The following is a 25,305-nucleotide window of genomic DNA, read 5'->3' as shown; positions in this document are numbered from 1 at the left end:
TCGATATTCCAGTCGCGAATAGATGTAGTTCTTAGTGCCGCGAAGCCCAATAGGGAAACTTTTTGCCACTCCATACTAAGCAAAGGTCGACACCACCTCCCTACTACCTCAAAGTCTAACACGGTACGACACGCTACCACGAGCAGTGTCTCCCGACAAAAACATTGATCATCACCAGATTGATCTGCCCAATCCAATACCCAGGCTTTTCAGAAGTAATCCGGAGACTGTTTTGGTTTTCAATGTTTTGATAGTGTAAGCGCAACCTTCCGAAGAATTTTCACGAATAACCCTTTTGTTAGGAGAACACACCAAGACACACTGAAGATCAAATTCGACAATCCATCTTTCCAAAAATCAGAGGTAAGCTCAGTCGCCAGTCTACACCCAATTGGAAATCACCACTTTTCATCGATCCCAGGGCAAGTGCCACTACCATCACCCCGTAGGCCTTTGTTGTTAGCTCCTCCTCGTCCAATCTTCGAGTAAATCCGTCCAAGGAGCACACAACACCACAAGGTCTCTGTTGTAAATAACAATCCCCAGACCTCTAAGATTATTATGGTTTTACCATCTGCGGCTGGTGCCAGATTCCGTCAGAGGAAGATTTCCGTGAAGCAGACCCTACAGGTCTTCAAGCAGTCTGACATCGCTGACCTGGAGACTGAAGATCAGCAGAGAGAATTACAAAAGATTGAAACTGGTGTTGAGAAGGGAGAAGAAGAAGAAGAGCATTTACAACGAGTTATCAATGCCGCACAGGCTGCTGTTATTTCTGGAGGTAAGGTTGAAAAAGCCTATATCCCAACTCCAGATGCATCACAAGTATGGAAAGATTATGATAAGTATTATCGTGACAAATTTCAGCCTCCAGGCACTTATATTCGATTTAGTGCCACAGTGGAAGAGACCACTGGTTGCATATACAATTTAGATGAAGAAGATGAAAGCTTCTTGAAGGAAGTTTTGAACAAAAATCTAGCCAATGGCATAAAGCCTTGCACCGAGACGGAACTGGAAATTGTATTGCAGCGTTTCGAAGTCGTAATAGATAAGAAACAGCCTTTTCTCGCCATGGACCCATCACAGATTTTGACGTTTGAAGAACTTCATTCCGCAGCATTGGTTGTTGATCCTAATTCAATTGAGGAAATAGAATTAAGCTTGGAGAAACAATTAGGTTTGCATCCATTTCGCACTCTCCTTGATGGCCAAAGATCTCAACTATCACATAGAAAACTGGCGGAGCTACTAAGAATTTTTGGTCAAAAAATCTACGATCACTGGAAGCAAAGACGTATTGCCAGACATGGGAGACCTATAACAGCTCAATTAAGGTTTGAGGACTCATCTGAAAAGGATGACAGCGATCCATATGTTTGTTTCAGAAGACGAGAGTTCCGTCAAGCTAGGAAAACAAGACGGACTGATACTCAAGGCTCCGAAAGGCTGCGCAAACTTCATCGAGAACTCAAGCAGACTCGAGATTTGCTGCTTGCTGTTGCTCAGAGAGAGGTCAAACGCAAGGAAGCTATTGAAGTTGGACATGAAGTCTTCCAGTTGAGATGTAGCGTTAAAACTTTGAAGAGAGATCTTGGTGTTAAAGGTGAAGAGGAAGACCTTGTTGCGCACAAGAGAAAGAAGGTTGTACCTACGACGGATGAAGATCGTAAATACCGCAAAGGATACAACTCTGGAAACTACCCCAACCGGAACCAAGCTCAAGCTCAACAACAGCAACAGCAGCTACAGCAGCAGCAGATATCTAAATCTGGTCTCAACCCTGTATCGATCCAGCCATACGTCAAGTTACCCATGTCTAGGATTCCTGATATGGACTTGATTACCGTCTCTACAGTTTTGAATGAAAAGGACGAAGCTATCAATAGAGCTGTGGCTGAAAAACTACGTCAACGGAAAGAATCAGATAGAGGATGGGTTAACTTAACAGATGACCCGTTCAACCCCTTTTTGCAATTCACAAACCCAGATAGCATCTTAGAGAAAGGACATTTTCCATATTCATCCATTGCTGCTGCACTTTTTGAAGTGGATCAATCCAATTATTTTGATCCGGAAATCACTCAGCTGATAAAAGACAAGAAACCTTTACCTCGGACCCTGTGTTTCAAAGACAATGCTCTCACCACGCCACTACCACCATCTATTTACGAGGTTGCTTCTAATAATAAACTGGATGTAACTGCACCCATTTGCAAAGTTAGAAAAAGGATGGGTCGTCGTGGACTATGGATAGACCGCAAAATGACTGTAGATGAACCGCTGGATGAGTTCCTGGATTTTTCAACTTTCGAGAAATCTTTGGATGCTGACATTACCGATCGAAACAGCGCCAAGAGTCAGCAGGGAATGAATGTATACGACTCCGTTGATGATGCAAATAGTCGATTGCGAAGTAGATTTTCGTTTGATCGTGATGTTCCATTGTTCAACCCCGTCGATCCTAGCGAATTGAACCAAATTAGTTCTCAAACACAGTCGATAAGATTTGGTTGTATGCTCTTGACAAAGGCATATGAACAGGTTCATCAAGCCAAGCAAAAGTTATTTTTGGAGCAGCAGCAGCATCAGCAGAAGCAACAGCAGAAACTATTGCAACAACGCCAGAAGGTTCAACAAAAGCTACAACAACAGCAGCAGCAGCAGCAGCAGGCACAGCAGCAAAACCCTAAATCAAACACCAATAAGGTAGTCAACCAAATTAATAACACCAAGTCTCCCGTTAAACAGTCTAAGATTCCATCCAAAGTGTCGAAGAATATTTCGGGAGTCACCACGAGCGCGGGCAAAGGAGCTTAACGTCTTCGCAGCCCCATTCATTGTATAATATTTAAAGCCGTTGTATAATTATTATGTAACATTTTTCACATCCATTGAACCCCATACGCATACATTCGCGTCACGTGCCGCGGTTTCATAGTTCGCATTTGAAACACATAGTAGGTTCTTAGACTTAATTCCCAACTGAATCAGTGGACCAACAACTCTCCTGGCTCCAATACCAGGTTCGAATAGCCATACTTGTGGAATAATGACTGCTGTTAACGACACCGACTCCAAGAAACACGATGAGCCCGTACAGGAAACCGAGAGAGGCTCTAAAGAGACCACTGCTAAGTCCGAGAACGCAGACGCTAACCCAGATAGGAGAAACAATAGCAACAAACAACAAATTGAGTCCATCGCCATTCAGATCCTCTCACCAGGACTACCGTTATTAAAGCCAGTGTTTGAAGAGGCGTTGGCACGTAGTAAAACAATAGAAGAGCAGCAAAAAGATCTCATCGCTAAGAGAGAACAGGGTGTCTCTGAACGTGCTGACCAAGAATCGTTTCCACCACTCGATTCAGTAGGAGAAGACCTTGCTGATAAACCGCAACAACCAAGATCAGCCACTCGTTTGCCCAACAAGTCTTTGAAGCGTCGTAATGCGCCGCCTCCTTTGAACATAGCCAATGGGAACCATATATCCAACCCCTCTATCAGATCCGCTCCAATCCGAACCAATTTGCACTACACGCAACAGGGACAAGGAGCAGGTCCCGAGAGATTCCGGAAACGTAGACTGCCTTTTAGCGGACAACCACCATTAACATCTGTTCCTCAGGGCGGATTTAGAAGTTATCCCTTCCCGCAAGCGCAGCCTACAGCAGGGTTCGCACCGATGCCTTTCCCAGTCTATGGACCAGAACCTCATTATATTGTTCCTCACAGCGCACTAATGGCGCAGGGTTGCATAGTTCCCAATAATGTGGCACCGGGAGTCGTGAAGCAAAGTAGACAACCGCCAATGGGAAACCAGCAACCTCAGCAGGTATACACTAGCGCAAGGCAGGCACCGATGCGTCATATTAAAATGCAGGTGCAACAAGAGTCACCGCATGTGACGGATGTATTTTCAAACGATACCAAGAAAGTTGCTCCGTTAACCTCCCAGCCGTTAAGCGCTCAGCAAGAGACATTTGCTTTTTTTGGGGAGAATGAAAATTTGGTAGAAAAGGACAATAGTGATTCCAACGAGAAAGAGGATAAAGAAGAAGAGGGTGATGGTGATGTAGAGTCCAGAGCAATCGAAGATGAATATAAACCTTCTACAAAAGCCAGAAACATTGAGGGTGAACTTCGAATCGATAGTGAACAGTTTGCATTCACTTTCCAGACAGGAGGAGATCCAGAAACGGATAAAACGAACTTTATCAATACCATTTGTGCTGCTTGGGATGAATATAGAAAGAATTTAGGGTAGTTCTCATAAATAATTAGTCTATCAATGATTTGGACATATATGGGCCATCCAAAGTGTAACCTAGACGAGCGTAGTAGTTTCTAACGCCGACTCCACTAATAACACTGAGCTTTTCAGAACCGTGTTCCTCTTTGGCAATACGTGCTGCCTCTTCCATCAGCAGAGTGCCGAAACCCTGATGTTGGAACTTTCTTGGGTCTCTTGAATGTAGCGGGACTACAGACCCATAGACATGCAGCTCTCTGACAACAGACGTTGGTTGACTGGTAAACTCTTTTCTGAAGGTGTACTTCTTAGAGCACTTTCTTAATCTCAGTAAACCAATAAGAATATCTTGCTTTGGGTCCTCGTAACTAAGGAAAGTTTCCCAACCTCCATTGGCGTAGTAATCTCTTCTTATTAATTCCACTTGATCTGGCTGCACTTTATGATGCACTTCCTGTATTCCGACTTCTCTCGTTCTGACATCACGACATGAAGTACCAAAGTCTTTCATACGAGCAAGAGCCAATTCACGAAGATTTCCATTCTCAACACCACTCGTCACCAAAGGCATAGGAATATCTCTTTGAACTCTGTAAATACGGGTCCAAGGAGGAACTAATGCCATAATCCTAGCCACTAGATCAATAAGGGCATTGGCGTTGTAAGATCTGTAACGTCCAGTCTTCCAAAGTTCATAGAGACCAGTTCCCCGAATGACCAAAGTTGGATACAGCTTAAGCCCATCCGTCCTAAAAGCTGGGCTTTCAAAGTACTCTTTGAACTGTTCTAAATCTCTTTCCATGCCGACGTTGGGCAGATCAGGCATCATATGGCTGACAACCTTATACCCAGCATCTTTGGAGTAACCGAAGGTTTCACATACAGCTTTGACGGTGTGACCTCTGTTAGTATCGCGTGCAACATCTTCATAAACAGATTGAACACCAATCTCCAAACGGGTGCACCCGTATTTTAACATGTCGCTAAGATGGGTTTCTGTACAGTAGTCTGGTCTGGTTTCAATTGTAATCCCCACACATTTGGTAAGTGATTGCTGTGAAAACTTTATTGCCTCGTCGATATCCTTCCCATTGTAGCCCGTAAGAGCATTATGTAGTTGGGTTATAAATCCCTCTCTGTAATCTACAGGTAAGGACATGAAAGTACCTCCCATTATAATATACTCAACTTTGTCTATCGAGTGTCCTAGCTGACGTAACTGTTCGATTCTACCACGAGCCTGCTCGTATGGATCATAACGAGCTCTGATGGCCCTCATTGATGTTGGCTCGTAACCTGTGTATGATTGTGTACTGTATTCAAAGTCAGAATCCGGACCACCAGGACAGTAAACACAAATGTTACCAGTGTAAGCAATATGAGGACAGCGATGAGGTTTGCACATTACTGCAACGACAGCAATACCGGAGGCAGTTCTAACAGGTTTGGCCTTCAATTTAGGAATTAGATACTTCTTGTATTGATCTGGAATGGATGAGATAATGTCCGTGAGTCTTGGTTGTTGTTTCAATTTGTATTTTTTAGAGTATCTGGTTATCAAACCATTCAAATGAATATCTTTTGAGTTCTTAAGAGAAGCCACCAGTTCCATAGAAATGTCACCACAGCATTGCAAGAACCGCTCCTTTTCTGGAGCCATTTTTTGTTTGGACTTTGTGACTTGCATTCCCACAGCCATGGTCTCTAAAGAGGAAACTTAGTGAAGTGTAAGATAAGAGAGAGGAGTACTAGAATTTTTTTTTCAAAAAAAATTCATACATTCGCGATAGAGAATGATAAGTCGAAGAGACGGATCAATTATGGTGACGAGTAGGCGTAAATCATTGGGGGAAAGACTACAAAGTCTATGTATAAATGTGTGATCTTTGGATGAATTGCTATATCGCCTCATTGACTTACCTCTCAAAGTATAGATGTACTTGTAACTTTTCAGCTTCACCAACCTCATCACATCTCCTCTATAGGATTTTCGAGCGTCTTCTCGCGTTCGACATGCTTTCCGTAGTTCAGTTTTCGCTCGTTGATCACTCAAGTCACTTACGTGTATCATCTTCCAACTATATTTCCTTTCAGGATTCATTGGCAAGAACTGCTATCATCGCAACACCAGCTGAGTGACTGTAATTAGATTTAGAATCAATTGCATCCATCAAAAATGTCGCAATTGCCACCTCTACTTCCCCAAACTGGCTCTGCTCCTCCACCTCCTGTTTCCCAGCAGAATACTAACATTGGTTCCACAGCTAAGGAGGGGGTAAGAAAGCGCACTCAGAAACAAAGGAAATACAGGGCTCCTGCTCAAATTGACGGAAGTCAGTTTGATCATCACTTTAAAGCTGTAACTGCTCAAAAGGATGCTAGTATACCTAGTCAACCAGAATTTGCTGAGCCTACTCACAAGGCAGTTGGTCTCAGCTTCCAGAATACTGATGATACTGCAATGGATAATCCTTCAAGCTATCAAAGCCAAAATGGTCCAAACACTTGGACTGTCGGGAGTAATCAGACTGCTGAACAGGTTCAATCCCAGTACAACAGTTTTCATCGTTCGACATACGGAGCTTCGCCTCACTCCCTTCATCGAGGGGGAAATGACCAATCTCTTCAATCTCAGGCTTATGAGAGTGATAGTTTTGCCTGGAATCCTTCTAGTGATCACCAGAATTCTTGGAATAATCAACAGACTCAGCAAGAGTTGCGGAAGCCCCATTGGGAAGCGGATAATAACGAAGGTAACTATCATCAGAATGACTCTACTTCAGCTCCTCAGGAGCCAGCCGTAGACTCAAGCTTTCAGCAGCAGCCTCAACACTTACAATGGGATACGCAGAACGCTGAAGATTCTTGGGATCAGGATACTGATACTCGCTACCAACCCCCTGCGCAAGAAATAAGGACTGAGCGTTCTGGAAATAATTCAAACTGGGATACTGACAGACAACAAAGTCCTGCAGTAAATGATGATGAACTTCCCTGGGATAACGAACAATTTGGGTCCGAAGAACTAGATGATTGGGATACTCATAAAGATCTTCAACAAGAGCCTGAAATAGGCCATCATAGCCAAACCCCTTCTCATTTCAATCCTCAACAGTCTTCTGATGAACAAAAACTTCCTTGGGATAAGACTGAAGAGAACGTAGTTCAAGATCCTGTTACAAACAATCATTTCCAGGGTCAAGCCCAGCAGAATGCAGACAATAAGGCTTCTGATCAGTACCCTCAGCAACATAAACTTGATCAGCATGCCCTCCATGCTTTAGAGCAGGAACCTTATAGTAACCAGCCTATGGTGGAGGAACGATCACACCAGCCGGTTCAAAACAATGCTGAGCAAGTACCAATATTTATTGAAGCTGGCAGATTTCAAGATTCAACTGGCAAAGAGCATCTACAATCTGAAGTTTCTCCCTATCATCCAGAACAGCCTAATGCATGGCATATTGAACGAAACAACTCTTTTGCCCAGTCATCACCTCGCCAAGCTCCTGAACTGCAAGAAGCGGAACCAGTATGGAATACAGAGTCTAATCATGAGCCAGATTGGCTCGTGTCCGAATCAGTTGGGCAGGTGTTTGAAATAGGTCATGACGAGTACCCCGATAAAGGAACGGCAGATGCTCATCAAACAGCTCATAGTCCTTTTCACAAGTCGTCCGTATTTTCGGAGGGAGAAAGTGCTGACTTTGCCGAGTTACTCAAGCAAGAAATGACCCAGACACTCGACAAACCTGAGTCAGTTCAAAATGACAGGATCTCTAATGCTCAAGAATCTACACGCTTACCTGAGAACTCGTTTGAGAATAAGTTTTCTTTTTTGGAGGACGATGATGAAATTCTTGAGGCAGATGATGTCCAACCATACCAGCCTCAACAATATACTCACTCCATTACCAGTGAACCTGTTTACCGTCAGTATGGAGATTCTGTTGGCCAAATGGCAGCTCCGTATTCAGAATATGGTGGAGGTACAACTTACCGGCAGAATCAGCCACCTCAGCCAAGGGATCAATCTAGATTGGATTATAACCTATCTGCTGACGTCTCCACCCAAACTGTTATTAGAAGGCCCATTAGAAAATCTATGCCATCTGATCGATATAATCCAGGAGGTAATAACCATGCTGGGCTTTCGACTCCGGTACCTGACCGTACTATGATCTACCCAAATATCCTTTCTCCTGCTCAAGAGTTCGCTGGTCACCCCAAGCTGGATGCATTGGAACAAGCTAAAAAGAAAACAGATGCTTATGATTTTCCACCAGATATGTTGAAAACAAGGCTTCAACCATCCAACAAAAACCTTCAGACAGTCTCTCAAAATTATACTTCCGCTGGTTATCCCCCTCTTAGAGCGGCCAGTATTTCGACCGTAGGTACAGACATTTCTTTCAACAATATTGATGCCCAGCCCCCGAAAAGAGCTGTAAAAAAGAAGCAAAGTTTTTACTCTGAACTTCCAATCAACAATCTCACAAGAAACAAACCATCTGTTCATGCAAAGGATCCTTATGCCGAAATAGAATCCATTGCTTATCACAATAGAAGTAGATCTTCCACTGTCAGATCTACCAACATAAATCATGTCCCTCCTCCACCAGTTAATCCCTATGCTCCGGTTAACAAAGCTCAATTGCAAACCCCTGATTTGAACCCACAAACTGTTCCTGTCCCCCCACCAAATAATATGTTTGCGCCCCCTCCTGCGATTACACAACACACTGGTTATGCTTCGCCAAGTACTCACACTCAGAACCAGTTTGCACCTCCATCCAATGGCTTGAATCCCCAACCGTCTAGAGTAACAGATGTTCCGCCTCATTCAACAACAACAAACAGGTATGCGCCAAATGTTTCCAGCTATGCTCCCCAACCTGCACAGCAGTTTGCTCCTCCAAATTCCTCCAACTATGCACCCTCAATAGGACAACAGTTCAATTCCTCAAATGCTCCAGTCATGTTAGCCCAAGGTATCCCGCAAACTATGATTTCTCAAGCTGGTCATCCTGCATCCGATCAGCCTTCCGTTAGTCAATTTGGGATGCAGCCATTGCATTTGCAGACTGGAATGGGATCACAGGTTTCTCCACAAATTGGATTAAGCCCTCGTTCTCCGAATGCTACGTTTGCTGCATCAAATAACCGTGGCAGAAGAGCCCGCTCTTCTGTCAGTACTGGAATGGCGCCTCGAGTGAAATCACATAACCGCAAAATATCAGCCTTGCCTCCGATTACGCAGCAGACTGCCCCTGTGGTGAGAAATCCAGAAGTATACAATCGCACACAATTCCCAATTTTCCATTGGTGCCGAGGTGGTAAAGCGCTTTCAATGCTACCCAAATTTGATACTTACGGTCAAAGTAAGGTGGAGATCAACATTGTTTCGAATAAAGATGTCATAAAGATTGATCCTCTTATTATAAGTTTCCCTGGTCCTCTCACAAAGGGTAAAGCAAAGCAGAAGGAATTAACTAAGTGGATAGAACAGAAGATTGCTTCTTATAATGAATCAAGCGATGTTCTAAGCGAACAAAAATCTCTTCTGTGGAAAGTTTTACTTTATTCTGTTCAGAAGCTAGATGAAAATCCTGAAGTATTCAACAAAAATCTTGTCCAGCTATTGGACCCACAGACACAAGTGAGCCCGGATGAGCCTATTGACTACAATGCACTGACAAAATCTCTTGAGACTGCAACTCACAGAAGGGCAAATGCTTCTGCATTGGATCCTACCGAATTGACGTATCTTTACGGCTTGCTGCAAACTGGAGAGAAGCAAAGAGCTCTTTCGTATTCTATATTCAATCGTGACTGGGCTATGTCTTTATTGCTGTCTTCCTTAATTGCTCCAGAACAGTATGCGTCAACAGTAAAACTTTTTTTGAAATACAATTTCAATGAACATGATCCTGTTAGCAAGAAATTGACTTTTTTCCTTGGTCTATCAAACCTAGCGGATGCTGAAGATCTCAAGCACCACTCAACTTTCATTATCAAAAATTTTGAGAGCTTGCTGACATTTATTTTAAACAATAAACCTAATCCTGAGAACATTCTGTTACTTATTGGTAACACTTTGACAGAAGTTGGGTTTTTCACGTATGCACAGATTGTTTTTGCAATGTCGGGGGTGCCGCTCATCCCCAATGAATCGCATGTGGCCACTAGAGATATTGAAAGTATCATATTCAACGAAGTTTATGAATGGATAATTCAAAATAAGCCTAACAGCGCGTTTGTCAATGGAATTCCACAATTGGTTGTAATGAAGGCAATTCATGCAAGCATACTTTCAGATATTGGTGCAGTGGCAGAAGCAGAAAAGTACTGTAATTATGCACTCCAATCTCTAAAGAACACTAAAACTGTTATTTCAAATCAAGTTTTGCTACACGAGCTTCAATCACTATCTTTGTTGTTATCAGAGGCTGGTTCATCTATGAATACATGGTTTGGGGGTCTTTCGAAAACCAATTTGGATAAAGTATGGGGACAACTTGATAAAAGTTTCAGTAAGTTTGTTGCTGGCGAACATCTAGCAGAGGACAATAAGGCTGGTGCAGACGTTTTAACGTTCAATTCTTCCTCCAACACTGCGAAGGTCGATCAACCCCAAGTACATCAGCAACTGCCTGCGTTTACCACCCAAGGATCCTCAAATTATCTCAGTCCTAGCCTTTATCAGCCAGCCACTATGTCCACCAATACTTCCCCCGACTATACAGCGGCTCATGTTTCTAATGGATCTGGTGCATCCCATTTTGATGCTGTTAACAATGGCCATGTTGATGCTAACAACAGAAGTCTTCCTCCTCAGGTTGGATATGGTAAAGAGGCAGTCAATAGGCAACTGTCACAGGTTCCATTAGCAAATAATTATGCAACTTCCAATACAAAAGCAAGCTCAAGATATGTCGATCACAGCACTACCCAGAATCCATCTGATCCTGGATCAAGAGGAAATCCGCATATGCAATACCGTGCTCCTAGCAGTATAAGTATTGATCACCCAAGAAATGTTTCAGCTGTCAATATGCCTGCTCAAGGTGGTTACCTTCCATCTAATTCCATGCCCAATCAGCAACCTAACGAAGGTGATGTTTCCGAACTCCACTCTCATGCTGGGTCTACAAACGCTACACCTAAAATTTCCACGCCTTCATTGAACGGAGATTCACCGCATCGTTTGCCACTTCCTCCACATATAATTGCCCAGATGCCAAACCCAGGATCATCACTCAATCAGATTAATACACTGGGCCACAACCCACTAGGTTCAGGAAATGATTTCAAAAGCAGTCGTTCAAATTCCTTACAAAGAACTGAAGAAAATTTGAACGAGCAGGTTCCAAGTAATGCTTTCACTAATCATGGTGCTTCTTCCTCAGCTGCATTACCCCCTTCAAAAAATGGACCACCTTTAAGATTACCTTTGTCCAATAGATCTTCGAGATACGCACCTATTGATGCAAAAGGACACGTCTTCCATGATACAACGTCAAGTGCTCAGAAGGAATCCATTAATACGGCCCATCAAAGTCCAGTAAGCAACCCACCTAACGAGAAGGCCGTTTCTTCGAACTTTATTCCGTATGACAACAGTCATGAAGTAANANGTTNCGANNCACGTCANCAGNTTCNNCANCAGCAGGTTTCANCCACCACCNGTTCANCAACANCAGGTTCAGCCACCACCAGTTCAGCANCAGCAGGTTCAGCCACCACCAGTTCANCAACANCAGGTTCAGCCACCACCAGTTCAGCANCAGCAGGTTCAGCCACCACCAGTTCAACANCANCAGGTTCAGCCGCCACCAGTTCAACAACAACAGGTTCAGCCACCACCAGCTCAGCAGCAGCAGGTTCAACCACCACCGGCTCAGCATGAGCAAGTTCAGAAAGTTGAGCAACAGGAAAACCTGTCAATTCAAAATCCAATTGTTGCCGACTCATTCCAATCAGAACAAGTTGAAACTCACGAAAATCACCCAGATTTGGAGGTATCGGAGCCCAAGAATGATACGGTAGAGTTAGTAGGAGATAAAGGTCAGATAGCCACCCATAACAACGGACTCTCACTTACGAGGCACTTTGCAGGGGAGCTCAAATGAACCAGTGTTGGAACAGCAAAACACTTCACCTTCTACAGGCTCAATCCAAGAGCAAGGGCATGCTCAAACGGTCCCTGATGCTGCTACTCCAGTTGCTGGGCCCCAACCTGATGTTGCAGATGGTTCTCAACTGTCGGCTCATGTTTCAGAACCAATTGTTGCTGAAGCATTGCAATCGCCTACAAACGAGGCACCACCGGCCCAAACTGATGATGCTGAAATACCACACGAAAGGAACTCAAAGGATGAGCTCGGTACCGATACAGCTGCTAATAATATCTCTAAAGATACAGAGAGGTCATCAGAGTATTCCAAAGTCAATGAAGACATTGTGGAAGTCTCTGTCACACCAACTGAAATGACTCAGGACTCACCTTCAACTCAACCTCAGACTGAAAACTCTACCACTGTAAAGTCTCCCCCAGTTGTAACACAAAATATTTCAGCCGGAAAGCCAACAAAAGCCCGTAGAACCAGAAGAGCAGCATCTAACAGGTATGCTCCCAACGCTACCCATACATCCTATCTGCCAGCAGAAACTTCTATTGACAATGAGGCAACAAGCATCCAAGAACTCATGGATGAGGCAGATGCGAACAGTTTTAGCTATCCTGGCTATTCGGTGCCAGAAGCTAAACAAAAGCCCAAAGAGCCCGTGGAGACCAAACTTGATGTTGAGGAGAATCTCAAAACTAGTACTGACAGTTCGGAGCCTTCCAATCAAGGCGATATATCGGTGTTTAAGCCTGCTCACACCGAGGACGTTGCAGGTATTGCGCCAGTAAGGGCCATCGTGGAACCTGAGGTCAAGTCGCAGCTGGACCAGAACGTGATTCCAGCTTTCAGACCTCCCGGTGAGAATTCAGGTTTTAGTCCTTTATCAATTCCAACGTTTGATGACAATACAAGTGTTAAGGATGACGAAACATTTGGGGATGAGGTCTCTGATTTTGACGGAGAGGTAAGTGATAGCGATGACGAGGATACAAAGGAGGCAAGTACTAGAAGACGTCACAGTACCAACAAGAGTGAACAACAGCAAAAGGAAACCAAAACTGGTAAGGAAGATAGTGGTAGATGGCTAGGATGGTTGAGATCAGGTAGTGACAACAGTAAGAAGGTGTATCGGGCTAAATTGGGAGAAAAATCGACATTACGATACGATGAAAACCTCAAGAGATACATTGATACTTCAAAGCCCCTGGAGGAGCAGTTGGAAGCCACTGCCCCTCCTCCACCTCCACCCTCATTCAAGAAGAACGGAAATGATCCTTCTGCATCGAATATAAATACAATTGGAACCCTTCCACCCAGTATGCCTAATGAATCATCAAAAAATGAAGAACAATCGTCGGTTCAGAAAACATTACCTCCATCCGGACAACAAACGGCTCCATCTCCTGTCAATCCTGCAGGAAATGGAACTTTGAAACCAAATGCAGGGTTAGATGATATAATGGCGATAGCAAGTTCTAGGACTGCTCCTAGAGCAAAGAAACGAGGGCCAAGGTCAGGTTACGTTGATATTATGGCCAATAGCAAGAAATAGCCTGCTTCTCATACGCTTTGTACATAGAAAGTAATGCGATGATAAGTATATCAAAATTGTAATTGATGAGAACCCTAAAGGGGACGTTCATCCTTGCACCACTTGACCACTCAAAAAGAATAGAATTTTTCAGTGAGAAACATTTTCTCCCAAGTAATCCTTCCACGCTACTACGCAGTGATGCTACCTCCTGTTCTTTCACAAAGATCTACGTTTTAAGGCTAAGAGGAGATTTTTGATGAACAACTGAAATTATTCTTTTAAGTGATGAGAATTACGCTGTGCACCAGTCCAAGCGGAAATTTTTGTACTCTCTGCTCTGACGACTCAGTATACCCATATTCCTGATTTAAGAATAGTTAATTGACCATCGAAATGTATTTTTGTAACATGAAGTCATAGGCACTTTGGTTATAATGTACATATGGAGAGGTAACAGATATATAGTATTAGACCTTGCGTAGTTTGTAAGCCGCAGTAACGTTTTTCCTATGGTTATGAAATTTTGACTTGAAGTAGTAGTCGTCGTAGGTATCATCATGAGATCGATCGATATGGAAATCTTTCAACAGAAGTTTATGTACAGCTTCTTTATCAACCGGATTGTCTAACGCTAGACAAATTGATGGCATTATGGAAGATGTTTTGGCGCATCCTATCAATGTGCACTGGTTATTGTTGTCGAGTCTATAAACTCTCAATTTCTTATCAATGCCACCAACTATAAACAGAATTGGATTAGTGAATGTTAAAGATTTGTTCACTAATGCCGCTTTGGGATCTTCTAATACTAGGCATTCGCACGAGGATATTGATCCCATCGGTATTCGGTAGTAGTTAACAATCTCTTCAATCACCAAGTTTACAATTCCTACAGTTTGACACGAGTCCACAAACATCACTAAGCTGTCATTCACAAGCAGTTTGACATTGGTAATTGAATGATTGGATACGGTTAACTGAGAAATGGCATATCGTGATAAACTTGTGTCGTAGACCATAAGTTTTCCAAACCTTGAGCCGCAACATATTTTGAAGCCAGAGCATTTCTTTCTTTCTGGGTCAAGGAAAACGGCGTCTTGGGGCCATGAGAACTCTTCCTTGATGTATACTGAATCTCCTCTCTTGGGATGAGTATGGACTTTTGCTTTCCATATTGGCTGAATGGAGGCAGCGTATTTGGCAATTTTCAGCTTGAACTTAGAGTTGCGGTCCAAACCTTCAATTAATACAGAACCAGTAAGTAAATTCAAGTTGCTGGTAATATCAAGGATTTCTACCTCATTGTTGTATCCTCCGACTAAGCATATCTCGCTATGGATCGGATGCACCTTGAAGAAGCTTATGGGTTCATTTATAGTCCAAGAAACTGCATTGCCTTGATAATGCTCAAGCAAGTCGGATTTCCTATCAGAGTTCGCAGTTTCTGGACAGTGTTTCCCTCGATTTATGTTCGATAAATCTCGTAACAGGAGCAAACCTCTGTTCGAACAAGAGTACAATACCTCATTTACATAAGCCATCCCAACAACAAAGTCACTGTCATCGACTGTAGATTCGTTCCAAGAATATAAAAGCTCGTTGGGACTTTCAGATCCACGCAACTCAATAATGCCACCCTTTCGGGCCAACAGTATACAGGGTCGTCCCTTGATTTTGACGTGAAGCATGTTCTGGATGTATTCCGTACTAGACATCTCTGACTGGGGAACATCGATTTTACATTTCAGTTTGTATGGAATCGAACACTTTGGGGTAAATACAGCAACTGGCAGTTCAATGTTAGTACTAATCAAGACTCAAGATTGTAAAATAACTGATTACCTACCTGATAGGGTGTTTTGAAGGTCCGGGGTTGAGACGAACAGCTTCATTTGAAACACAAACAGAAACTTAAAAGGTTAAAACCTAAATAGTTTCAAATAAAGGTCAATTGAAGGTGCTTGTTCCCAAAGGTGAATTAGATCTTGGTACTCTGTGAATTAGAAGAACAAGGGGGCCAACGAAATCTATCGAATGGGGCCGGATCTTTAGGGGGATCCATGTATTTAGATAGCTCGCGTGTAGGGAAAACAAGTAAGGGGGTTGGCATTTCGACCTGGACTAGGAATGGAGAGCGTTGTAGAAACTTCTCAGGAAAAGACTAAAGAAGAGACTCAAAATGAGCCCTGGGGTATTTTTGGGGATAGGAGGTGGTTGGTTTGTTTTGAACCGAATTTGGGCATATGAATGTCAGGTTACGGGGTAGGATTGGCGCAATATTGGGCAGTTTTCCATAGGTGAAGATGGATTATGTAAGAAGGGGATGATTAAGACGTCAGGGATACCTTGATGCAGGGGGGTTTCGTCGAAGTTCAATGAGGAGTTCAATCACGAGGAATCTTTTGGTTGACTACAGGTAGCCTTATTTTGGGGCGGTCCTTTGCGATTCCATTCACTGTCATACGCCTCCTACACCCTTCTGTCAACTTTTATCAGAAGGCAAGTTTTTCGCTAACAGCTTGGCCTGCTCCTTTATCCACTCATCATGGTGCAAGACGACATCCCGGAGGACATTCCAGAGGGTGTTATTCTTCCTCCTCCAGCAGTTCAGGAGATCATCAACAAAACAGCGGGCTATGTTCACAGGAATGGAGCGAGTTTTGAAACGAGAATCAAAGAGAAAGAATTACACAATAATAAGTTTCAGTTTCTGATTGATGAGGATCCATACAATGCTTTCTACAAATGGAAGCTGGAGCAACTGAAAAACAACCAAACTATAGACACTGCCTCTAACGAGCAATTTCAGGATCGTGAATCTAAAGTTCAGGAGATTTCCAGACCAAAGGATCTGGAATTTCTCATTGATTTTAAGCCCATGAGTAGTCTTGATCATGATATTATCAAATTAACTGCACTTTATGTGGCAGTTGATAAAACCACAGGCGATGGAGTTTTTAGGAAGAAATTTGAACAATCTTTTGGTGGAAAAAATGCTCAATTTGGATTCTTAGATCCTACACACTCCTTGAACTCCATATTCAACCAATACGTGAATCAGTACACCTTGCTCCTGAGGTTGATGAAAGACAAAGAGAAATCTGATATTTTTGCTAAGATTGAACTTGGATGCAACTCTGTTCATTCTTTTTTGGATAAATCATTTTCCAGAGCGGAATACCTTCAACAAGAAAAGATGAAAGAAGAGCATAAAAAAGCCAAAGATGAAGCTATGATGTTAGAGTTTGCTTCTATCGATTGGCAGGACTTTACACTAGTCCAAGTGATTGAATTCACGGAGGAGGATTTTCATTCCGAGCTATCTCAACCGCTGAATCTATCAGAGTTACAATACAGAAGTCTTGAGGAAAAGAGTTCGGGTCTTTTGATCGAAGAGGCCCCACCTGATTTTCAAGAAACAGAAGAACCAAAGATAGAAAATGTACCCCGAAGGAAGGTACCGAAAGGTATGAAAATTCGGGCAGCAGGAGAAACCAGATTAGGCAGGATGAATGAACCCAAGGAAAAATTAATCAAGTGTCCCCTAACTGGCGAATTGGTGCCCGAATCTAAATTTCAAGACCACATTAACGTTCTGTTACGCGACCCTAAGTACAAAGAGGAGAGGGCAAGATATGAAGCTAAGGTTTCCAAGAGCAACCTCACAACTGACGAAGTACTTAACAATGTGAGTATTTTGGCTAATGCAAGAAAGATTCGGGAAGCAAAACAATCCCAGAGTCAATTAAACACCGAAGACAGCAATCGCAAAAGACCTCTACAATGGGATGGTTATAGTGCTAGTACTCAAACCATTAAGAAACAGGCAAAGCAAATGTACTCTGCGGAGGAAATCGAGGAGCAAAAGAGACGAAGAAAAGAAAGCTTGAACCGTATAGGATCTCATAAACCACAGTGATTCATTCTTTCAAACGATATAACAATAATTTTATTACTGTCTAATTTATAAGTGAAGCCCTTCAAGCCTTGAGGGAGGAAGCTCTTCTCTTCTTGATCTCAGCCTTCTCAGCGTTACGTTGATGAATCTTCTCGGCCAATAGTTTGGCGTACTCAGCGGCAGCATCCTTCTGTTTTCTAGCATTCTCATACTTCAACTCTCTTAGACGTTGCTTTCTGGCAATACGTTCTGGAGTGATCAATCTTTGAATCTTTGGAGCCTTGGTGTAAGTCTTGTCACCCTTGACAATCTCACGTCTAATGACAAATTGTCTAACATCATCTTCCTTGGTCAAACCGAAGAACTTTCTAATGTTGTTAGCTCTCTTAGGACCCAACTTCTTTGGAACTTGAGCATCGGTCAGACCCTCAATCTCCTGTTCACCTTGCTTAATAACAACCAAAGACAAAACAGACAAGTCAGCAGCAACAATGCAACCTCTGACAGACTTTCTCTTACGTTCACCGGCTCTTCTTGGTCTGTAACATGAGTGGCCCTTAGAAAGCAAAAGTCTGACTCTGGTTGGGTGCATAACTCCCTGCTTCATTGGAAAACCCTGCTTGTCGTTACCACCAGTGATTCTGAAGACGTAACCCTTGAACTCATCAGATACAGAGTCACCCTCAACCTCTTGGCCCATACGTTTCTCGTAGAAGGCTTGCAATTTGTGCTCGTCGTCGATTTCAATACATTTCTGAGTTCCGTTAGCTGGAAAAGCAATATTGAGCTAGAGTGTTGTTAGTATCTCTGGAACGCAGTAGAGTCGGGCACTTCACCAAAAGGCTGCCTTTCTCCTAACTATCGATTAGTCACTTACCTTCATGGTGCAAGATAACGCTTAAGAGTTGAAGTTTGAATTGGTTATTATTTTTCACAATAGATGAAAAAAAAACCTCGCTAAGGGGAAATCTCCTTCCAGCCGCTCCTGCCACTGCAACCTCACTAGACGGAATGGATGGTGCGAAACTCTGCTTTTTTTGCATGCTCAATAAAGAATTCGAGGACTGTTTGAGACTATTCAGGGCCCTGCCCTGATTTCTATCACGTGCGCATTATCAGATGTAAATTCAAGACGTGTATGCACACTATGCATTTCACGCTGATTATGTTCTAATCATAGAGTTATCGTATTTTACATATAGTTCTTACATTATCATGAGTCGTTATCAGCTCTTCTTAGTCACACTGCTTGGAAATCTCGAGTCATGCATACTGTTTCGATCCAATAGCTGTGATGGACTCGGTAGTAGTACTCCATTGTTTAAGCTTCCTGATCTAGAGGAGGTACTTGTAGGTATGTTGGTTTGAATGTGCAACCTCTTAGCTTCACTAGGGCTTCTGTTCGGGTTTGGATTTGTTACGTTGTTCCCTGAAGTTGCCGAGGGCTGGAAAGATTGAGCAGTAGACGGGGCTAATGGAGTGTTTCCCGTTCCAAAAGTGATATTGTAATCGTTGGAGAAGTAAGTCGAAGGAGATGGAAAAAGATCGTTGACATACTTTGATGGAAGACCGCTGCCAGGGGTCTGAGTTTCCATATTCTTGGCATTTGTAAGAGAATTGGACCTAAGATTACTATTGTAAGGCAACAGCCCGCCGCTAATATTATTTGTAGGCGACCCACCCTGCTGGGGTATCATGAAAAACGAAGTTCCACCCGACACAGGAGTAGATCGGGCACTGTTGTCTGACTCCTCAGTGGGAGTTTTTGAACTTGTCTCGGGTGGAACTGTGCTCCCCGGATGGTGGTGCGGGAACATTCTGGATAAGGAAGAAGGAGTGTTCGATTTGTAAAGAGCAGAAAGAGAAGGCTGACTATACTTCAGCATAGGAAGTCTGGAGGGTGGAAGATTGTTACCGTTGCCGTTACTGTTGCTCTGTCCTGGACCTTGATCTCGAGGTACGCTTTCTCTAGAGCCGTTATCTTGATCAACCTTAGTTTCTTTTTGGTCGTCAGCTTCCTGAGGGATGGTGACACGCAAAACTGGTCTCAAAGATGGAGTATTGGAGTAGTCATTGTTCTGAGGTCCTGAATTCGTTGTCATGTTACCTTGCATCACAGGCGAAGTCATCGGATGCACAAACGGTAACCTTTGTGAACTACCCATCGAATTGTTTATTGGATGAGAAGCAGTCCCAGCCATTTGAGTTCCATTGCTTACTGGTGAATACTGTGATGACTGACTTCTAGTAGTTCTGGTGGGAACCGAAGATGCGTTCGAACTTCTCAACCGTTTTCGGCTCGGAAGTTCATTCTCGTTATTGATTGTGGAGTCTTCTTCCTCGTCATCCTCATCTTCTTCGTCGTCGAAACTGTGATCCTCGGCAGAAGAACGAGCGTGATGTGTGATTCCAGAATTACCGCTGCGATCACCGAAGACTCGTTGCTTCTTCTCGTGTCTCCCATACGAAGATGGCTCTTTCTCCTCGTCCTTGACAGCGCCCGCGGACTGGTATTGCGCAATCAGATCATTGGTATCCATTGAAGAGAACTCATAGAACTTGTCATTGGACCCTTTGATGATGACGGTAAGATCGACTTGGCACAGAATACTCAGTTCGTAAGCTTTCTTAAAAAGCCCAGCTTTCCTCTTCATAAATGTGACGCTTCTATTACGGTTATCCAAGATCGGATTTATCTCTATTTTCCTTCTACCCATTGTCGATTCTAAAGGTGGTGTGCGTCAACGGTTTCGATGTACTGAAGAAAAGATTATACAATAAGAAATATAATAGGGTCCTGATGGATTGGGTGGTTTATATTTAGAACGACTTTCTTTTTAATTTTTGCTCCCCTGAAGGCTCTGCCAGTCACCCACAGTGGATTGGCATCCTTCGCGCTCTTGCTTATGTAAGCTACATTGGCGCGCGGCGAGTTATTTTTTCGTTGTTCCATCCAGAGTTTCTTTTTTCCTCGGGCGTCAGATGCTTCTTTGGCATGATGACGTGCACCACTCACTGATAAGATGACCCTAATCAATTAATGACAAGTTTCCTCCTTCTTGATCAACAAGATATCTCTCAATAGAACCTCAAAGTCACCGTGTATGTCTGATAACTCTCGAGATACGGGAATTTCAGGCTATGGATTTGGACCCACGCTGGCGCTTGCAACTCTGAACACGCTGGAAACGTCGATGGAGTCGACGTTTTTGACAAACATGCTGGGAAGAATATCCGTCGTCGCAGGCTATCTCTCCATCATTTCTTGGTTGTTTGCTCAGTTGCCCCAAGTTATAAAGATATACAACACGAAAAGCTTGGAGGGTGTCTCTCTAGCATTCCTTTTGGTATGGTTTGTGGGTGACTTTCTTAACTTTACCAGCTGTCTTTTGAATGACGCGATGGCATTCCAAATTCTCTTAAGTGGTTATTATTGCATGATAGACCTGATTCTGGCTGGCCAGTTCTACTACTATACGCATATGTACAGACTTCATCATCATCACCACCATAATCAGCATCATCAGCATCCATTGAAGAAAACCAATAGATTAACCACTATCAAAAGCACGCCTGATGAGTTGGCGGCAACTACTTCAATTCAATTGCCACCGGAGCATATTTCCATTCCAGTGACTAAGCCTGGCAGTTCTTCGTTAAGTATCAAGAACAGTTGGTCATCGTTTTTCACGGCCAGCTTTGTCACCTCCTTCAATAAAGTGCAAGCCATGCCCATTCCTGACGAACTAATGTTTACTGCAAGTTCAAGCTTGAATTGGGGCCCTATCCTTGCTTGGGCATGTACAAGCTGTTACCTCTCATCCCGGATCCCTCAGCTGATTACAAACTACAAATTGAAAACTACATCTGGAATCTCCATTAAGCTATTTATTAGCGCATTGTTGGGTAACCTCTTCTATTCGATATCTCTGTTGGCCAATTTTTACCAGCTGAAACTTTTAGTCAAGGAAAACTCACCGGATTCTATCCCTTCAAATATTTTGGACATTTATAGCGAGTTTTGGGAAAGAGAACTAAGCTATTTCTTAGGAGCTATAGGAACTGTTTCATTTGACATATTGGTGTTGTTTCAATTCTTCAAATGGGATCGTGGTCACTCGACTCATCTCAACAAGAAAAAGTCATTTAAAGTCATCAAGGTTCCGAAATCTTTTGAAGCCCATCCTAACAGTCCACCTCTAGATAATACTGCAGTTCCCACAGGTTCCACATCTCTGATACACAACGATTACGACATGAATGTACATTTAGAGGAAGATAGCTCGCCAAAGTATGGTAGTTTTTGAGTTTACGCATTCGTCATATCTCATTTTCAATAGATCTTAATTGTACTCTTTCTGTAACCGTTTTTATAGCTTTGCCATATTGCAGGTTGTCCTTTGCGCTTGTGTAATCTTCATATTCATTTTCAAGATCGCTTGTATTATTGGAACCAATATTTAAGACACTGTCCCTCGCACGTTTGGCCGTTCTGAGTGCCTTGATTATAGAATCTTTCTCCTTCAGCATTTCTTTGAGTTCCATTATTTCCTCTTCTTGATCCTTAACTAAACTCTTGAGAGAAAGCCCTTCGGATCCTACGAATAGTTCTTCGTACGTTTTTTGCTTTTTTGAGCTTGCGTTTATTTGCGGATTAACTTGAAACTTTTCGCCCGTTTTCATCATATGTTCAAGATGAGAGATATATGACTTCATCTCTTCCAAGTCCAACTGTTGGTGTTTATTGAAACTCTCAATTTTCTGGATTACCGTATCTCTATTGGAGTCACTTTCTCGTAGCTCTCCCAATAATGACACTATGTCATTACTCAGGTTGACCCGATCTGCTCTTCCTAGATCGCTCATCCGTCTAAAATGCTCAACTTGTTCGGAAAGTATCCGGTTTTCAGCTCTTAATCGTTGCAGTTGCTCATCATCGGTATCAGATATCTTGGTAGAGCTCAATTGCAGTTCCATCAATTGTCTCTTCGTTTCCACCAACTCTTTAGCCAATGATTCTAACCTGAAATTATCCTGAACATTACTGCCATTTCTTGCAGCAGCTATAGCGATGTTTTTGGCTCTGGAAGCAAACCTCAAGGTGTTCAAAGTTTCTCCAACCGTGATCTGGGATAGGTGAATAGTACACAAGATAGATACTACAGACTCTCCACTCAATGAAGGCTGTAAGAATCGGGTCAGCTTAGAATCTCTGTAGGGAATATGCAAGGAGCCTTGATTCTGGGACAATTTGGATATAACTGTACCAAGAGCAAGAAGAGATTTGTTGATAAATGATCCCTCTTTGCGCCTTTCTATCTGTGTCGTTGCTTTTTCAGATCCTGCCAAGTCGCAGAGACTTAATGTTGCAAAGAACTCTTGACTATTTGTAAGCTTCTTGATCTTGATGGAAACAATAGCATGGGATCTAGAGGAACGAGAATTATAATCTGTGCCTCCAGTTTTCCTAATCTGATCACCTCTGTGGATCAAGTGAATTAGGTCGTCTGGTGTGGTGACGATCTCCTCGTGCAATCCAATAACCTTAGTCCCAAAGATGGGATCATCCCTGATCTTTAACTCATCCTTGGAAGAGGTGCCAATTGATCCAAAGTTGAAGTTCCTTAATGCGTTAGCAGACTCAGGATTCAACAAGTCAAATATCCTTTCATTATAAATTTCCAAGAATGAGCAACTGATAGTATACTGTGAGGATGGATCTGAGCGAACTGTATCAAATATTTGATTAACAGCCAATTGGATAAGACCATCTTCAAACTCACTGCCCTGCATAGAGTAGGTCTTACCACTTCCAGTCATTCCATAAGCGAATATGGTCCCGTTGAATCCATCCATTGCCTTTTCAACTACTGGCTTGACCACCTGATCATATACCTGTCTGTTGTTTACCAAAGGATCAAACACGTTATCATATTGAAACTCTCCGGCTTCGTCATGTGCAATAGTGTTATTGTCATTCTCAATAAACCAAGGATTGTTGGTATTACCATGGGAAACACTTAACAGAGGTCTTGGACGAACGCTGACGTTGATTTTGCCCTTATAGGAGTTGAGAGTTGGAGTAGACGGACGTTTTCTCAAAGAACTTGCTGGCCTCATTGGAGTGGCCAGGCCTGGTTGCAATTTGTTGGACAACGGGGTCATCGGTCTGCGAGTTGGGGTTCTTCCTGATAGGGCTGATTGAGCTCTTGGTTTTGTGCTATCATACGACGAAGTGGACATCTGTGATGAAGAGGAAGACGCAGATGAAGGCGGTCGCAGATGGCCTTGTGGTCTTGCAACCCTTCCATTCATTCTTGAAGGAGTATCTCTGCTCCAGTCAGCTAATCTGGCCATGATCACAGTAAGGGTTGATTGCGGAAAGAGCAGAAAACATCTCTAGAAAGAGCCAATGTTTACAAGAAACCCAATCGAGTATGTTGATGAGATAGCGAAATTTATATAAAAGTTATTCACATGAAATTGGCATTAACTACATAAATGAGTGTTATAATAATGGTCTGAAGCGATTGTATAATTGGTGACTCTATCACCATGCAAAGTTTTTCTCTAGTCTTCTTCATCTGTCAGATCCTTGTTGGGCTGGTAATTTGTGAATTTCTCACCCCAAAAACACAAAATACCTTTTGGTCTCTTATTTACATAGGCTTCCACCACTCTACATTTGGCAGAAGGTCCCTTTAATTTTCTAGTCACGTCACTTAGCTGTGTTTTATCTGTGTTTCGGGGAAGAAATAATACAACATTTTCGGTCAATTGAAACATTGACTCCAATAATCGTTCCAAACCTAAAGGTTTTATATTTTCCGAGTCGTAAACTTCCTGACTCAAATACGATGGTCCTCCCCACGGAGGAGAACAAAATGCAACGTCAACTGGACCTATCAGTTCTTTCAATTCATTAATGAATAAATGGTAGTTTTCCCAATCTCTCAAGAGATAAGTTATGCGACTTTCAACATTGTACACTGCAGAGTTAACTACGGCGCAGTCGATGTTCGCCTGTGTATTGTCTATGCCAAATATCTTTGAGTTAGGAAAGTATCTTGCAAATTGTATTGTGTTTCCGCCACCTCCAGAACATATGTCCAGTATAGTTCTTGCATCGGGAAAAATATGTCTGAAAAATTTAGCCAAGTACATAGCCATCTCTTCTGGGGTTACAGAGTACCATAACTCTTCATTCAGTTGAATTCCGTCATCAAATTTGCTGAACAACGTGTACCTTTGGTTCCAGAACTTGGAAATGTGAGAAGGAAGTGGATTGTTCGTATCGGTTCGTCTCCGTTTTCCCATATTGATGATGTCAAGTAGTTTTAGGATTGCAAGTGAAAAATATGTGAGATTTGGTAACGAGAAAAAAAATGGAACCTACATTGAAGTTGTGAGATTCTGGATTACAAGCATACCTATACATTTATCCTCTCTCCAAATACAAATATGGCTCACCAGCCAACGAGTCGAAACCGTT

The 25,305-nt window shown here is 42.8% G+C and overlaps 10 protein-coding genes across 10 annotated transcripts; 4 read left to right on the top strand and 6 right to left on the bottom strand.

Annotated features, from left to right (window-relative positions):
- Positions 1-561: 561 nt before the first annotated feature.
- On the top strand, positions 562-2,820 carry PAS_chr4_0100 (Component of NuA4, which is an essential histone H4/H2A acetyltransferase complex; the record flags this gene model as incomplete). The annotated part of the gene is made up of 1 exon (XM_002493460.1): positions 562-2,820. The coding sequence occupies one exon, from the start codon at positions 562-564 to the stop codon at positions 2,818-2,820; it is 2,259 nt and encodes a 752-aa protein (XP_002493505.1).
- A 232-nt stretch (positions 2,821-3,052) lies between these two features.
- PAS_chr4_0099 (Hypothetical protein) lies at positions 3,053-4,267 on the top strand (the record flags this gene model as incomplete). The annotated part of the gene is made up of 1 exon (XM_002493459.1): positions 3,053-4,267. One exon carries the CDS (start codon positions 3,053-3,055, stop codon positions 4,265-4,267), a length of 1,215 nt encoding a protein of 404 aa, XP_002493504.1.
- A 13-nt stretch (positions 4,268-4,280) lies between these two features.
- Positions 4,281-5,951, bottom strand: PAS_chr4_0098 (Subunit of Elongator complex, which is required for modification of wobble nucleosides in tRNA; the record flags this gene model as incomplete). Its single annotated transcript, XM_002493458.1, has 1 exon — positions 4,281-5,951. One exon carries the CDS (start codon positions 5,949-5,951, stop codon positions 4,281-4,283), a length of 1,671 nt encoding a protein of 556 aa, XP_002493503.1.
- Positions 5,952-14,382: 8,431 nt separating this feature from the next.
- Positions 14,383-15,630, bottom strand: PAS_chr4_0096 (Hypothetical protein; the record flags this gene model as incomplete). Its single annotated transcript, XM_002493457.1, has 1 exon — positions 14,383-15,630. The coding sequence occupies one exon, from the start codon at positions 15,628-15,630 to the stop codon at positions 14,383-14,385; it is 1,248 nt and encodes a 415-aa protein (XP_002493502.1).
- An 830-nt stretch (positions 15,631-16,460) lies between these two features.
- Positions 16,461-17,834, top strand: PAS_chr4_0095 (Subunit of the SF3a splicing factor complex, required for spliceosome assembly; the record flags this gene model as incomplete). Its single annotated transcript, XM_002493456.1, has 1 exon — positions 16,461-17,834. One exon carries the CDS (start codon positions 16,461-16,463, stop codon positions 17,832-17,834), a length of 1,374 nt encoding a protein of 457 aa, XP_002493501.1.
- Positions 17,835-17,895: 61 nt separating this feature from the next.
- On the bottom strand, positions 17,896-18,696 carry PAS_chr4_0094 (40S ribosomal protein S6; the record flags this gene model as incomplete). The annotated part of the gene is made up of 2 exons (XM_002493455.1): positions 17,896-18,600; positions 18,691-18,696. 2 exons carry the CDS (start codon positions 18,694-18,696, stop codon positions 17,896-17,898), a joined length of 711 nt encoding a protein of 236 aa, XP_002493500.1.
- Positions 18,697-19,039: 343 nt separating this feature from the next.
- PAS_chr4_0093 (Putative transcription factor involved in regulating the response to osmotic stress) lies at positions 19,040-20,530 on the bottom strand (the record flags this gene model as incomplete). The annotated part of the gene is made up of 1 exon (XM_002493454.1): positions 19,040-20,530. The coding sequence occupies one exon, from the start codon at positions 20,528-20,530 to the stop codon at positions 19,040-19,042; it is 1,491 nt and encodes a 496-aa protein (XP_002493499.1).
- Positions 20,531-20,917: 387 nt separating this feature from the next.
- Positions 20,918-22,120, top strand: PAS_chr4_0092 (uncharacterized protein; the record flags this gene model as incomplete). The annotated part of the gene is made up of 1 exon (XM_002493453.1): positions 20,918-22,120. The coding sequence occupies one exon, from the start codon at positions 20,918-20,920 to the stop codon at positions 22,118-22,120; it is 1,203 nt and encodes a 400-aa protein (XP_002493498.1).
- Positions 22,121-22,133: 13 nt separating this feature from the next.
- Positions 22,134-24,170, bottom strand: PAS_chr4_0091 (Kinesin-related motor protein involved in mitotic spindle positioning; the record flags this gene model as incomplete). The annotated part of the gene is made up of 1 exon (XM_002493452.1): positions 22,134-24,170. The coding sequence occupies one exon, from the start codon at positions 24,168-24,170 to the stop codon at positions 22,134-22,136; it is 2,037 nt and encodes a 678-aa protein (XP_002493497.1).
- Positions 24,171-24,383: 213 nt separating this feature from the next.
- On the bottom strand, positions 24,384-25,130 carry PAS_chr4_0090 (Trimethyl guanosine synthase, conserved nucleolar methyl transferase; the record flags this gene model as incomplete). Its single annotated transcript, XM_002493451.1, has 1 exon — positions 24,384-25,130. One exon carries the CDS (start codon positions 25,128-25,130, stop codon positions 24,384-24,386), a length of 747 nt encoding a protein of 248 aa, XP_002493496.1.
- Positions 25,131-25,305: the final 175 nt, after the last annotated feature.

Source organism: Komagataella phaffii, chromosome 4, assembly GCF_000027005.1.
Source record: "Komagataella phaffii GS115 chromosome 4, complete sequence".
NCBI classification, from domain to species: Eukaryota; Fungi; Ascomycota; class Pichiomycetes; order Pichiales; family Pichiaceae; genus Komagataella; species Komagataella phaffii.
Note: the sequence above shows the minus strand (reverse complement) of the source record. Positions and strands in the feature narration are given on the sequence as shown.